At 52.1% G+C, this 15,737-nt stretch overlaps 1 protein-coding gene across 1 annotated transcript in view; it reads right to left on the reverse strand.

Moving 5' to 3' along the window:
* The window catches only part of COP1 (COP1 E3 ubiquitin ligase), a 478,504-nt gene that overhangs the window by 213,145 nt on the left and 249,622 nt on the right, over positions 1-15,737 (reverse strand). The window contains exon 15 of the mRNA XM_030205657.1: positions 659-775. Coding sequence (XP_030061517.1) covers positions 659-775 — 117 coding nt within the window. The remainder of the gene's footprint in view (positions 1-658; positions 776-15,737) is intronic.

Raw genomic sequence — 15,737 nt, forward strand, 5'->3', positions numbered from 1 at the left:
CCCCCATGTCCAGCATATCCCTCTGTCTTTGACCTCCTCCCCATGTCCAGCATCTCCTATCATTCCTTCCCTCATGTCCAGTATCCCCTCTCTATATACTTATCCGCCCCCACCCACCCCAATCCAGCATCTCCCCTGTATCTCCCTACCCTCCTCTCCCCTCTGGGTCTTTATTTCCCATCCCCCTAAATCTCTCTTCCAAAACTCCTTCTGTCCCCTACAGCAGCTCCCTTCTGTAGACTCGCCAGCCTGTCATCACTAGCGTTTTAACCTCCTAGGACATAAACTGTTTCTGAAAGGACAGGACACTGAGGAACTATCAGCACCTACATGAGTAGGAGACTCTGCACTGCATTCTGGTCTTCAAATTGCCACTGCAGGTCTTAAGCTGCAGTGGCAGTGGAGGAGGAAAGAGTATGGGAGGGAGTGTTCCCCGAGTCCAGCAGTCGGCAGAAAACCAGCCTTTACAGTTTTCTGTTCTGACAGCCACTGGCCTCCCCATGTGAAAACTAGCCTAATTAAGTGTCAATTAAAATTTTTATTGTACATTGTTTGGAACTACATGGAAACAGCATGTAATCAAATAAATAAAAAATAAAGTTGCAGAGATAGCATTACTAACAAAGAATTAACCCAAATGTTTCTTGCAGTTGCCTACCTGCACAGCCGAAAGCCAGGTGGTATCTTGAGGATGGGCTGAACTTGACACAACAAACATTTGCCTTGGCTTCAATACTTGCTACTGAATTGTCCAGATTTGTAGACCATAACTTCACTAAGGAAAAGAATTTTAAAAATAGTCAGTGCAGTGTTCAAATCATCATGACTATCATGAGCACCAAAGGAGAGCTCAAGTAAAATCAAACTAAGAATAATGCAGTTTAAAGGATTCCAAAGACACAAAAGTATCTGATGAACATGTATACTCTTTGTATAATACAGGACGACTCTTAAGAACCAGTATCTAACATCTTATATATATATATATATTTTTTTTTTTTTTTTTTTTTTGTTAATACGAGAGAAAGGTAACCCTAAAAAAAATAATTAGAAACAGGATAAAGTTACAAAAGTTCACCAAGTGGCTAATATATTGAGCTATTCTAGGACAATTTTCAGTCACATCCTGAGCCAACTAACTTGTGGCATAAAAATATCTTTTAAATCAATTTAACTGGCTACAATTTAGCCACCTATGTCCCACTCAGTGAATTGCTGAAAATTTACCTTGTGAGATTACAGAGGACCTACCTCTTAAATTGTTAATACAGACAGCTAGATCTTCAGTAGCAGTTACATCAACCTCTCAACCCCAAGACCACAATCCCGAAAGAACCCCCCTCCCCACAGCTCCTTGCTCACCCCCAAAAGTCACTATCCTCTATCAATGTTTTGCACTATTCTATCCCCAAGTCTCCCACTTACACTCACAGCCCCAGTCCTTTTTGTAAGTTACCCCCATTTCCCACTTTTCAGAAGTTCTCTTATTGTCCTTCCCCCCCACCCCATTATTTTATTTATTTTTAAGAAAGATGCTTGGGGGAGCAATGTTCCCAAGCTGTGCTAAACATCCAGTAGCTGAGTAAAATTCAGCTATAGTGTATAGTTAAACTACAAGCGAACAAATAGGAAAGCAAGCACAGCATGGCTCATGGAACCCTTTCCAACCTCCCTGTGAGTGTTTATATGTGTAGTCAGTCCTTTGCTTGCAAAGAAAAAGTTTTGCTCACATCAACTCAATCCTTAGAGGAAACATTGGAGGTAAGGCAAGGAAGCAGATGGGAATGTGTTGATCATGTTCTTGGAGTAAAACAACCACTTTCATAGGCAGCTGGTGACCTATTTGTTTGGGAAGGCTGAAGCCGAGGGGTGGGGCATAGCAGTCCCTTCCAATGATGTGACTAGGGTAGGGGCTCTCAATCCAGTCCTTCGGACACATCCAGCCAGTCAGGTTTTCAGGATAACTACAAGGAATATGCATGAAATAAATGTGCATATATTACTTCCATTATATGCAAATTTATCTCCCAGGTCCTCATTTTCATATCTCCTCATCTTTCCTTTCTATCTAAATGAGAAATTTGATAGTTCCCTTTCATCTTTTCTTTTAACCCTCTCTCTCTTCTCTGCATTTCTATTCAATACTATATTTTACCCATCATTTTCCCCTTCTCAGCCTGTTTTTCACCTCTGTTACCTCTGGGCTTTTCACCAACTCTTTCCAGACAGTATAACCACCACCCTCACCCCATTCCTCCCTCCTTCCTACTACTACTTAACATTTCTAAAGCGCTACTAGGGTTACGCAGCGCTGTACAATTTAACATAGAAGGACACTCTAACCTTTAATACCTCCATCCACTCCAATCTTTTCTTAACCCTTCCTTTATCCCTTTCTCACCACTTCCTTCCAGTCACACTGACTATCACCTACTTTCCTCCATAATGACCCCTTATCACCATTTTCTTCCCTCCTCCTTTCCTGAGGCATTCTCACCTTGTCTCTATCCTCTTGACCCCTGTCATCACCTCCATCCACCTTCTCATCCCTTCATTCCACTCTAACCTCTTCATGCCATTCATCTCTCCCTCCATCCCCCCAATCTGAGTCCATTCTCACCCTCTTCCTCCTCTCAAGGGCTGTCCTATTTAACCTCCTTCGCCAAAATTCCTTTGTATGTGTCTGTTAGTGTGGAATAAGAATAACTTGTACCTGTCTGTTTCATTACCTGTAGCATTTTGGTCAGCCACTCCTGGCTCTTCCTGTCCACATAGCTGCCTTCGCAACCCTTAATCTGGTACACAGCAGGAAATGCACTTAATTGCACATCATCTCCTATTGCCATGGAGCCAGTCTCACGAGGATCCATGAGATTTCACAGCTCACTCTGTGAGACTGGCTCCCTGAGACCCAGGGATAATATGCAATTAAGTACATCTCCTGTTCCTGGGTATAACTGTGGAGGATTGGAGCTCTGACAATGACCACCAGGCTCTGGGGGAGGCTAGCTTCTTATACTGGATGCTTATGATCACATTTGGAAAATTTAAATTCCTCCTTAAGATGGCCATTTCAAAGCTACTTTTATAAGTAATGTACTACTCATAAAAAAATGGGTATCTTGTAAATCAGGATCCTATGTGTGAGTAAAATTACGCATGCAGAATGGAGAACGGGAAGGTTTTCCTGGAGGTGGGAATGAGAGGGGAATGGATTGGACGTATGCTCGTACATTTGAGTTTTTAGAAGTGCATGTGTTTTTAGTGGATAAAAGGTACCTAACAGGTATCGTCAAAGTGTGCAGGTATTTCTTTTCTTAGGCAATACTAAATACCTTCACTATACACTGTGGTGTAAAGTCTACAGGTGAAAACTACCTGTAAAGTTTGCAGACATAACACTAAAATCCTGTAATCATTTTCAAGTAGTACTTCACACAAATCATTCTTTCTGAAAATTAGATTTCTGCAATTATCCTGTCTGCTCTATTAGCTCATATTAGCTGAATTCATTTGTCAAAAAAGTAATTTTGTTGCAGTCATTATGCAGTAGAAATAGACATGAAGGGCAGTTCAAGACTCACCCTTGCAGTAGAAAATAAAAATTATGTGCAGGAATTCAGGACAAGGTCCTTCTCAAACTATCACACACATAGGTTGTTAAACTGAAAGCGAATGCTACATACCTGTAGAAGGTATTCTCCGAGGACAGCAGGCTGATTGTTCTCACTGATGGGTGACGTCCACGGCAGCCCCTCCAATCGGAAACTTCACTAGCAAAGTCCTTTGCTAGCCCTCGCGCGCCCGCGCGCACCGCGCATGCGCGGCCGTCTTCCCGCCCGAAACCGGCTCGAGCCGGCCAGTCCAGTATGTAGCAAGACAATACACTTCAAGGGAAGACACAACTCCAAAGGGGAGGCGGGCGGGTTTGTGAGAACAATCAGCCTGCTGTCCTCGGAGAATACCTTCTACAGGTATGTAGCATTCGCTTTCTCCGAGGACAAGCAGGCTGCTTGTTCTCACTGATGGGGTATCCCTAGCCCCCAGGCTCACTCAAAACAACAACATTGGTCAATTGGGCCTCGCAACGACGAGGACATAACTGAGATTGACCTAAAAAAATTTACCAACTAACTGAGAGTGTAGCCTGGAACAGAACAAACAGGGCCCTCGGGGGGTGGAGTTGGATCCTAAAGCCCAAACAGGTTCTGAAGAACTGACTGCCCGAACCGACTGTCACGTCGGGTATCCTGCTGCAGGCAGTAATGAGATGTGAATGTGTGGACAGATGACCACGTCGCAGCTTTGCAAATTTCCTCCATGGTGGCTGACTTCAAGTGGGCTACCGACGCTGCCATGGCTCTAACATTATGAGCCGTGACATGACCCTCAAGAGCCAGCCCAGCCTGGGCGTAAGTGAAGGAAATGCAATCTGCTAGCCAATTGGATATGGTGCGTTTCCCTACAGCCACTCCCCTCTTGTTGGGATCAAAAGAAACAAACAATTGGGCGGACTGTCTGTGGGGCTGTGTCCGCTCCAGATAGAAGGCCAATGCTCTCTTGCAGTCCAATGTGTGCAGCTGACGTTCAGCAGGGCAGGAATGAGGACGGGGAAAGAATGTTGGCAAGACAATTGACTGGTTCAGATGGAACTCCGACACAACCTTTGGCAGAAACTTAGGGTGAGTGCGGAGGACTACTCTGTTGTGATGAAATTTGGTGTAAGGGGCCTGGGCTACCAGGGCCTGAAGCTCACTGACTCTACGAGCCGAGGTAACTGCCACCAAGAAAATGACCTTCCAGGTCAAGTACTTCGGATGGCAGGAATTCAGTGGCTCGAAAGGAGGTTTCATCAGCTGGGTGAGAACGACATTGAGATCCCATGACACTGTAGGAGGCTTGACAGGGGGCTTTGACAAAAGCAAACCTCTCATGAAGCGAACAACTAAAGGCTGTCCTGAGATCGGCTTACCTTCCACTTGGTAATGGTATGCACTGATTGCACTAAGGTGAACCCTTACGGAGTTGGTCTTCAGACCAGACTCAGACAAGTGCAGAAGGTATTCAAGCAGGGTCTGTGTAGGACAAGAGCGAGGATCTAGGGCCTTGCTGTCACACCAGACGGCAAACCTCCTCCAATGAAAGAAGTAACTTCTCTTAGTGGAGTCTTTCCTGGAAGCAAGCAAGATGCGGGAGACACCCTCTGGCAGACCCAAAGAGGCAAAGTCTACGCCCTCAACATCCAGGCCGTGAGAGCCAGGGACTGGAGGTTGGGATGCAGAAGAGCCCCTTCGTCCTGCGTGATGAGGGTCGGAAAACACTCCAATCTCCAGGGTTCTTCGGAGGATAACTCCAGAAGAAGAGGGAACCAGATCTGACGCGGCCAAAAGGGAGCAATCAGAATCATGGTGCCTCGGTCTTGCTTGAGTTTCAACAAAGTCTTCCCCACCAGAGGAATGGGAGGATAAGCATACAGCAGACCTTCCCCCCAATCCAGGAGGAAGGCATCCGACGCCAGTCTGCCGTGGGCCTGAAGCCTGGAACAGAACTGAGGGACCTTGTGGTTCACTTGAGATGCGAAGAGATCTACCAGGGGGGTGCCCCACGCCCGGAAGATCTGCCGCACCACACGGGAATTGAGCGACCACTCGTGAGGTTGCATAATCCTGCTCAACCTGTCGGCCAGACTGTTGTTTACGCCTGCCAGATATGTGGCTTGGAGCACCATGCCTTGACGGCGAGCCCAGAGCCACATGCTGACGGCTTCCTGACACAGGGGGCGAGATCCGGTGCCCCCCTGCTTGTTGACATAGTACATGGCAACCTGATTGTCTGTCTGAATTTGGATAATTTGGTGGGACAGCCGATCTCTGAAAGCCTTCAGAGCGTTCCAGATCGCTCGCAACTCCAGAAGATTGATCTGTAGATCGCTTTCTTGGAGGGACCACCTTCCTTGGGTGTGAAGCCCATCGACATGAGCTCCCCATCCCAGGAGAGACGCATCCGTGGTCAGCACTTTTTGAGGCTGAGGAATTTGGAAGGGACGTCCCAGAGTCAAATTGGAGCAAATCGTCCACCAATACAGGGATTCGAGAAAACTCGTGGACAGGTGGATCACGTCCTCTAGACCCCCGGCGGCCTGATACCACTGGGAGGCTAGGGTCCATTGAGCAGATCTCATGTGAAGGCGGGCCATGGGAGTCACATGAACTGTGGAGGCCATGTGGCCCAGCAATCTCAACATCTGCCGAGCTGTGATCTGCTGGGACGCTCGTACCCGCGAGACGAGGGACAACAAGTTGTTGGCCCTCGCCTCTGGGAGATAGGCGCGAGCCGTCCGAGAATCCAGCAGGGCTCCGATGAATTCGAGTTTCTGCACTGGGAGAAGATGGGACTTTGGGTAATTTATCACAAACCCCAGTAGCTCCAGGAGGCGAATAGTCATCTGCATGGACTGCAGGGCTCCTGCCTCGGATGTGTTCTTCACCAGCCAATCGTCGAGATATGGGAACACGTGCACCCCCAGCCTGCGAAGCGCCGCTGCTACCACAGCTAGGCACTTTGTGAACACCCTGGGCGCAGAGGCGAGCCCAAAGGGTAGCACACAGTACTGGAAGTGGCGTGCGCCCAGCTGAAATCGCAGATACTGTCTGTGAGCTGGCAGTATCGGGATGTGTGTGTAGGCATCCTTCAAGTCCAGAGAGCATAGCCAATCGTTTTGCTGAATCATGGGGAGAAGGGTGCCCAGGGAAAGCATCCTGAACTTTTCTTTTACGAGATATTTGTTCAGGGCCCTTAGGTCTAGGATGGGACGCATCCCCCCTGTTTTCTTTTCCACAAGGAAGTACCTGGAATAGAACCCCAGCCCTTCTTGCCCGGATGGCACGGGCTCGACCGCATTGGCGCTGAGAAGGGCGGAGAGTTCCTCTGCAAGTACCTGCTTGTGCTGGAAGCTGTAGGACTGAGCTCCCGGTGGACAATTTGGAGGTTGAGAGGCCAAATTGAGGGAGTATCCTTGCCGGACTATTTGGAGAACCCACTGATCGGAGGTTATGAGAGGCCACCTTTGGTGAAAAGCTTTCAACCTCCCTCCGACAGGCAGGTCGCCCGGCACTGACACTTGGGTGTCGGCTATGCTCTGCTGGAGCCAGTCAAAAGCTCGCCCCTTGCTTTTGCTGGGGAGCCGCGGGGCCTTGCTGATTCGCACGCTGCTGACGAGAGCGAGCGCGCTGGGGCTTAGCCTGGGCCGCAGGCTGTCGGGAAGGAGGATTGTACCTACGCTTGCCAGAAGTATAGGGAACAGTCTTCCTTCCCCCGAAAAATCGTCTACCTGTAGAGGTAGAAGCTGAAGGCTGCCGGCGGGCGAACTTGTCGAATGCGGTGTCCCGCTGGTGGAGAGACTCTACCACCTGCTCGACTTTTTCGCCAAAAATGTTATCCGCACGGCAAGGCAAGTCCGTAATCCGCTGCTGGACTCTATTCTCCAGGTCGGCGGCACGCAGCCATGAGAGCCTGCGCATCACCACACCTTGAGCAGCGGCCCTGGACGCAACATCAAAAGTGTCATAAACTCCTCTGGCCAGGAATTTTCTGCACGCCTTCAGCTGCCTGACCACCTCCTGAAAAGGCTTGGCTTGCTCAGGGGGAAGAGCATCAACCAAGCCCGCCAACTGCCGCACATTATTCCGCATGTGTATGCTCGTGTAGAGCTGGTAAGACTGGATCTTGGACACGAGCATAGAGGAATGGTAGGCCTTCCTCCCAAAGGAGTCTAAGGTTCTAGCGTCCTTGCCCGGGGGCGCCGAAGCATGTTCCCTAGAACTCTTAGCCTTCTTTAGGGCCAAATCCACAACTCCAGAGTCATGAGGCAACTGAGTGCGCATCAGCTCTGGGTCCCCATGGATCCGGTACTGGGACTCGATCTTCTTGGGAATGTGGGGATTAGTTAATGGTTTGGTCCAGTTCGCAAGCAATGTCTTCTTCAGGACATGGTGCAAGGGAACAGTGGACGCTTCCTTAGGTGGAGAAGGATAGTCCAGGAGCTCAAACATTTCAGCCCTGGGCTCGTCCTCCACAACCACCGGGAAGGGGATGGCCGTAGACATCTCCCGGACAAAGGAGGCAAAAGACAGACTCTCGGGAGGAGAAAGCTGTCTCTCAGGAGAGGGAGTGGGATCAGACGGAAGACCCCCAGACTCCTCGTCAGAGAAATATCTGGGATCTTCCTCTTCCTCCCACGAGGCCTCACCCTCGGTGTCAGACACAAGTTCACGGACCTGTGTCTGCAACCTCGCCCTGCTCGACTCCGTGGAACCCTGTCCACGATGGGGGCGTCGAGAGGTAGACTCCCTCGCCCGCATCGGCGAAGCTCCCTCCGCCGACGTAGTCGGGGAGCCTTCCTGGGAGGTGGCCGCGGTCGGTACCGCACGCGGTACCGACGTCGGGGACCTCAACCTGGGCGATGGGCCAGCCGGCGCCACGCTCGACGGTACCGGTGGCGCAAGCACCGCCGGTACCGGAGGGGTAGGGCGCAACAGCTCTCCCAGAATCTCTGGGAGAACGGCCCGGAGGCTCTCGTTTAGAGCGGCTGCAGAGAAAGGCTGAGGGGTCGATGCAGGCGTCGACGTCAGTACCTGTTCCGGGCGTGGAGGCTGTTCCGGGCTGTCCAGAGCGGAGCGCATCGACACCTCCTGAACAGAGGGTGAGCGGTCCTCTCGGTGCCGATGCCTGCTGGGTGCCGAATCCCTCGGCGACCCAGAGCTCTCGGTGCCGACACGGGGAGGAGACCGGTGTCGATGCTTCTTCGATTTCTTCCGAAGCATGTCACCGGAGCTCCCCGGCACCGACGAGGAGGACGTCGAATCCACCCGTCGCTTCCTCGGGGCCGAGACTGAAGAAGGTCGATCTCGGGGGGGCTGTACCGCAGGAGCCCTCAGGGTAGGCGGAGACCCACCCGAGGGCTCACCGCCACCAGCAGGGGAATGGACAGCCCTCACCTGCACTCCACCCGATGCACCACCGTCCGACGACATCAGCAGACGAGGTCCTGGTACCACCGACGTCGATGCAGCTATCCGATGTCTCGGCGCCGATGCAGAGGCCCGATGCCTCGATGCACTCGATGCAGGGGCGGCCGAGGAAGATGGTCTGGACGCTGACGACGTCGATGCACTCGAAGATCCCGGTGCCGATGCCGACGAAGAGCCCGAGAACAACACGTTCCACTGGGCTAGTCTCGCTACCTGAGTCCGCCTTTGAAGCAGGGAACACAGACTGCAGTTCTGAGGGCGGTGCTCGGCCCCCAGACACTGAAGACACGACGAGTGTCGATCAGTGAGCGAGATAACCCGGGCGCACTGGGTGCACTTCTTGAAGCCGCTGGAAGGCTTCGATGTCATGGGCGGAAAAATCACGCCGGCGAAATCAAAAGCCGAAATGGCGAAATTCGAAGCACCAAATTTAGAGGGAGAAAAAATCTCGACCGAGGCCGAAAAAAGGCCTACCCCGACGACGAAAGAAAACTTACCGGGGCAAAAAAGCTGGAAGTACGGGGAGGATTTACACGAAACCCGGCGGGGGGTTTCTGGAGCACTTCCCGACTATGACAAAGCTTTCCCGAAGGAAAAAAACACGTTCAAACGAATTGGACGCGCGAGGTCGACTTTCCGGGGCTCGACACGGCGAAAACACGACCGTACCGAGTGCGGACAAAAGAAGACTGGCCGGCTCGAGCCGGTTTCGGGCGGGAAGACGGCCGCGCATGCGCGGTGCGCGCGGGCGCGCGAGGGCTAGCAAAGGACTTTGCTAGTGAAGTTTCCGATTGGAGGGGCTGCCGTGGACGTCACCCATCAGTGAGAACAAGCAGCCTGCTTGTCCTCGGAGAAAGATTATTCAGGTGAAGAACTAACCGGTGTTACACATTCTTTACAGGAATACAATACTTAACAATACAAGCTGACAAGGTATGAACTAGATTCTTTGTATTCTTTGCTTTGTAAAATTGTTTACCTATGATGGATGTTCTCCATACCAGTGGCGTAGCAAGGGCTGGGCAGTGGGGGCGATCCTCCCGGGGTGTCAGCAGGTGTGTGTGTGTGGGGGGGGGGGGGGGGGGGTGCTCCCACCCAAAGGGCCGCTGGCGCTGCAGTCCCCTCTCCCATTAACAGCCCTCTTCTCCTGCCACCACCCTGCCTTTAAAAAAAAAAAAAAAAATCAGTGAAGCGGCGTCGCAGGTAGCAAATCTCCTCGTCGTCGTAAGCCTTCCCTCACTGTGTCCCGCCCTCGCGGAAATAGGAAGTTACCTCAGAGGAGGGCGGGACACAGTGAGGGAAGGCCGACGACGAGGACATTTGCTTCTTTTACAAGCAGGGCAGACATGAGGCGCTGCCTGCGATGCCGCTTCACTGATTGTTTTTTTTAAAAGACAGGGTGGTGGCAGGAGAAGAGGGCTGTCTGTCAACGGAGCTGGTAGGCATGTCGTGTCGTGTCGGGGGGTGGGGGGGGGGGGTTCAGATGGGAGAAGGGGACTGGGGTTTTCAGATGGGAGGAGGTGGGGAGGGGGTTCTCAGATGGGAAAAGGGGGCTGGAACTGGGGTCTGAGAAGGAGCCATGAGGGAAAATGGGGGCCATGCCTGGGCCATGAGAGAGAATGGGTCTGGGGCTGAAAAGGGGGGCCCTAATGCAAGGCATGTGGATGAAGGGGGCTGGAACTGGGGGCTGAAAAGGACGGTAGGTGGGATAAGGGGGCAGGGCTGAAACTGTGGAGACTGGGGGCTGAAAAGGAGACAGGGAGAAGTGGCTGGGGCTGAAGCACGGGATTGGTGAGAGAAAAGGGCTGGGGTTGAAACGGGGACAGGGAGAAGTGGCTGGGGGCTGAAAGGGGGGCAGGTGGGATAAAAGGGCTGGAACTGGGGGTTGAAAAAAAGGGGCAGAGAGAGGGGACAGATCCTGGATGGAAGGGGTAGCGAGAGGGAGGGCAGACCCTGGATGGATGGGAGAGGGAAGGCAAATGGTGGATTGAAAGGGCAGACAGTGAATAGAAGGTGGGAGAGAGAGGGCAGACAGGGACAGATGGTGGATGGAAGGGACAGGGAGAGAGGATGAAGACAGATGCTGGATGGAAGGAAGACAGTGAAAAGAAGATGAGGAAAGCAGAAACCAGCGACAAACTGTAAATAAAATATATATTTTTATTTTTTTTGCTTTAGGATAAAGTAGTATTGTAGCTGTGTTAATAAATGTTTACAATATAAGTACATAAGTAATGTTACACTGGGAAAAGACCAAGGGTCCATCGAGCCCAGCATCCTGGTCCACGACAGCGGCCAATCCAGGCCAAGGCCACCTGGCAAGCTTCCAAAACATACATTCTATACATGTTATTCCTGGAATTGTGGATTTTTCCCAAGTCCATTTAGTAGTGGTTTATGGACTTGTCCTAGGAAACTGTCTAACCCCTTTTTAAACTCTGTCAAGCTAACTGCCTTCACACGTTCTCCGGCAATGAATTCCAGTGTTTAATTATGCGTTGGGTGAAAAAAAGGTTTCTCCGATTTGTTTTAAATTTACTACACTGTAGTTTCATCGCATGCCCCCTAGTCCTAGTATTTTTGGAATGAGTGAACAGACGCTTCACATCCACCTGTTCCACTCCACTCATTATTTTATATACCTCTATCATGTCTCCCCTCAGCCATCTCTTCTCCAAGCTGAAAAGCCCTAGCCTCCTTAGTCTTTCTTCATAGGGAAGTTGTCCCATCTCCGCTATCATTTTAGTCACCCTTTGCTGCACCTTTTCCAATTCTGCTATATCTTTCTTGAGATGCGGCGACCAGAATTGAACACAATACTCAAGGTGCGGTCGCACCATGGAGCGAAAGGTAAAATTATGTATCATACCTGATAATTTTCTTTCCATTAATCATAGCTGATCAATCCATAGACTGGTGGGTTGTGTCCATCTACCAGCAGGTGGAGATAGAGAGCAATCCTTTTGCCTCCCTATATGTGGTCATGTGCTGCCGGAAACTCCTCAGTATGTCGACATGAAAGCTCCATCCGCAGGACTCAGCACTTAGAGAATTACACCCACAAAGGGACACTCTGCCCAGCTCACCACCGCCGAAATGGGGGAGGGGAATTAACCCAGCTCATCCCCACACAAGTGGGGGAGGGGAATCCGTCCAGCTCATCCCCGCGGAGCGGGGGAGGGACACCACACCCGCCGATGCGGGGGGATCTGGCTTATCCTGCAACCACAACCGCGGGAGGAGCTGACTGACCCTAACACCGCCGAAGCGGGAGGGGTACAAAGCTGCCCTACAGCCGCACGAAGCGGGAGGGAGTGCCGGCAGAATTTAAATCTCAATCCAGCCCCGTAAAACGGAGGGGAGAGGAATGCAGCAGCTCACTGTAACACAAACTCGTCTCAACTCTTGAAGAATCCAAGTGAAAAAACTTGAACACGAAGTCCTCCTGAAGTAACTGAAGACTAAACTTGAACCTAAAATTCAACCAGAATATAAACAGTACAGATATCTGGGAGGGACTATGGATTGATCAGCTATGATTAATGGAAAGAAAATTATCAGGTATGATACATAATTTTACCTTCCATATCATCAAGCTGATCAATCCATAGACTGGTGGGATGTACCGAAGCAGTACTCACCCAGGGCGGGACATAGAAATCCCTGACCGCAACACTGAAGCTCCAAACCGGGCCTCCGCCCGAGCAGCCACAGTCAAGCGGTAATGCTTGGAGAATGTATGGGCCGAAGCCCAAGTTGCCGCCTTGCATATCTCTTCCAAGGAGACGGAACCGGCCTCTGCCATCGAGGCCGCCTGAGCTCTTGTGGAGTGAGCCTTCAGCTGGATAGGCGGCACCTTCCCCGCGGCCACATAAGCCGCTGCAATGGCTTCCTTGACCCATCTTGCCACTGTAGGCTTAGCAGCCTGCAGACCCCTACGAGGACCTGCAAACAGGACAAACAGATGATCCGATTTCCGGAAATCATTGGTCACTTCCAAGTATCTGATGATGACTCGTCTCACATCCAGACATCTGAGAGCAGAGTATTCCTCTGAGTAGTCCTCCCTACGAAAGGAAGGGAGACAGAGCTGCTGATTCACATGGAAGCGAGAAACAATCTTGGGCAGGAAGGAAGGCACTGTGCGAATAGTCACTCCTGCCTCAGTGAACTGCAGAAAAGGCTCTCGACATGACAGCGCCTGGAGCTCGGAAACTCTTCTGGCTGAAGTGATAGCCACCAAAAAGACTGTTTTCAACGTCAGGTCTTTCAGAGATGCCCTCGACAAGGGTTCGAAAGGCGGCTTCTGCAATGCACTTAGCACCAGATTGAGATTCCATGCAGGCACCACAGAGTGCAGAGGAGGGCGCAGGTGATTAACTCCCTTAAGAAAGCGCACCACATCTGGCTGTGAAGCCAGGGAAACACCCTTCAGGCGGCCCCTGAAGCAAGTCAGAGCCGCTACCTGGACTTAAAGGGAACTGAGCGACAGGCCTTTCTCCAGACCTTCTTGCAGGAATACCAACACTGAAGAAATTGGAGCAGTGAAGGGAGAAAGTGAGCCTGCTTCACACCACACTGCAAAGGTACGCCAAACCCTGGCGTAAGCAGTAGAAGTAGAGCGCTTCCTCGCTCTCAGCATAGTGGCGATGACCTTGTCTGAGAAGCCCTTCTTTCTCAGACGCTGCCGCTCAATAGCCAGGCCGTAAGACCAAAGGGGGAGGGATCCTCCATCACCACGGGACCCTGATGTAACAGGCCCTGCTCCACAGGCAGTCACAGAGGATCGTCGACTGAGAGCCTGATCAAGTCCGCATACCAGGGACGTCTGGGCCAGTCCGGACCCACCAGGATTATCCGGCCCGGATGCTTTGCCACCAGGTCTAGCACCCTGCCCAACATGGGCCAGGGCGGGAACACATAGAGAAGCTCTTGTGTCGGCCACTGTTGTAGAAGAGCATCTACTCCCAGGGATCGAGGGTCCCGTCCTCTGCTGAAAAAGCGCGGCACTTGGCAATTGGCCGATGACGCCATCAGATCTAGGCTCGGCTGGCCCCAGCGCTTCGTGATGTCCAAGAACGCCTGAGCAGATAGCTGCCACTCTCCGGGCTCCAAAGTATGGCGACTGAGAAAGTCCGCCTTGACATTCATGACTCCGGCAATGTGGGCCGCTGACAGCTGTTCCAGGTTCGCTTCCGCCCACTGGCATAGACTCATGGCCTCCTTGGCTAGAGGGGCGCTCTTGGTACCTCCCTGGCGGTTGACATAAGCCACAGCCGTGGCATTGTCCGACAGGACCCGTACTGGCTTCAACGCCAGTACCGGGATGAACTCCAAAAGCGCCAACCGAATGGCTCTGAGTTCCAGGAGGTTGATAGACCACTTTGCCTCTGCAGGAGACCAGAGCCCCTGCGCTGTCCTTCCCAAGCAGTGGGCTCCCCAGCCCGTCAAAGAGGCGTCCGTCGTGACGACAATCCACTCTCGGGTCACCAGAGGCATTCCTGCAGACAACTTCTCTGTCTGCAGCCACCAGCTCAGCGCCTTGCGCACTGCTGGGTCCAAGGGAAGGCGCACAGCATAATCCTCCGACATGGGAGTCCAGCGCTGCAACAGAGAGTGTTGTAGTGGTCTCATATGAGCCCTGGCCCAGGGCACTACTTCCATCGTGGCCGTCATAGAGCCCAACAGCTGCACATAGTCCCAAGCCCGAAGAGGAGAGGCTACTCGGAACTGGTCCACCTGAGCCTGAAGTTTGACAATCCGATTGTCTGGCAGGAACACTCTGCCCACTTGGGTGTCGAATCGAACTCCCAGATACTCCAGGGACTGAGTCGGGCGCAGCTGGCTCTTCTCCCAGTTGATGATCCACCCCAGGGAGCTCAAAAGAGCAACCACCCGGTTCACAGCTTTGCCGCACTCTGCATAAGAGGGGGCTCGGATCAACCAGTCGTCCAGATAAGGATGGACTTGTACTCCTTCCTTTCGCAGGAAGGCCGCGATGACCACCATTACTTTGGAAAAGGTCCGCGGAGCAGTAGCCAACCCGAAAGGGAGGGCTCTGAACTGGAAGTGTCGTCCCAGGACTGCAAAACGCAGGAAGCGTTGATGAGGAGGCCAGATGGGAATATGCAGGTACGCTTCCTTGATGTCCAAGGAAGCCAAGAACTCTCCTGCCTTCACTGCCGCTATAACAGAGCGGAGAGTCTCCATGCGAAAGTGCCGCACTTTCAAGGCCCGATTGACCCCTTTGAGGTCGAGGATAGGCCGGACAGAACCTCCTTTCTTTGGTACCACAAAGTAAATGGAGTAACGTCCCTTGCCAATCTGATTTTCTGGCACCGGAACGACCGCACCCAGGCGGATCAGGTTGTCCAAGGTCTGCTCCACTGCCACAGCTTTGACCGGAGACTTGCAGGGAGAGAGTACAAACCCGTCTCTTAAGGGTCGGCAGAACTCTAGCTTGTAGCCGTCTCTGATGACTTCCAGCACCCAAGCGTCTGAAGTTATTGTGGTCCACTCGCCCAGAAACGAGGACAGCCGTCCTCCAATCTGCACTGGGGCGTGGACCAAGGCCCCGTCATTGGGTACGAGACCCTGGGGGAGGACCGGAGGGAGCACCTCCGGGACGGCGGTCTCTGCGAAAGGAATGCTGCTTGGGGGAGAAAGTCCTCTTGAAGGAAGAGGGGGCAGAGGAGCCCGACCTGCCCG

This window comes from Microcaecilia unicolor, chromosome 6 (genome assembly GCF_901765095.1).
Source record: "Microcaecilia unicolor chromosome 6, aMicUni1.1, whole genome shotgun sequence".
NCBI lineage: Eukaryota > Metazoa > Chordata > Amphibia > Gymnophiona > Siphonopidae > Microcaecilia > Microcaecilia unicolor.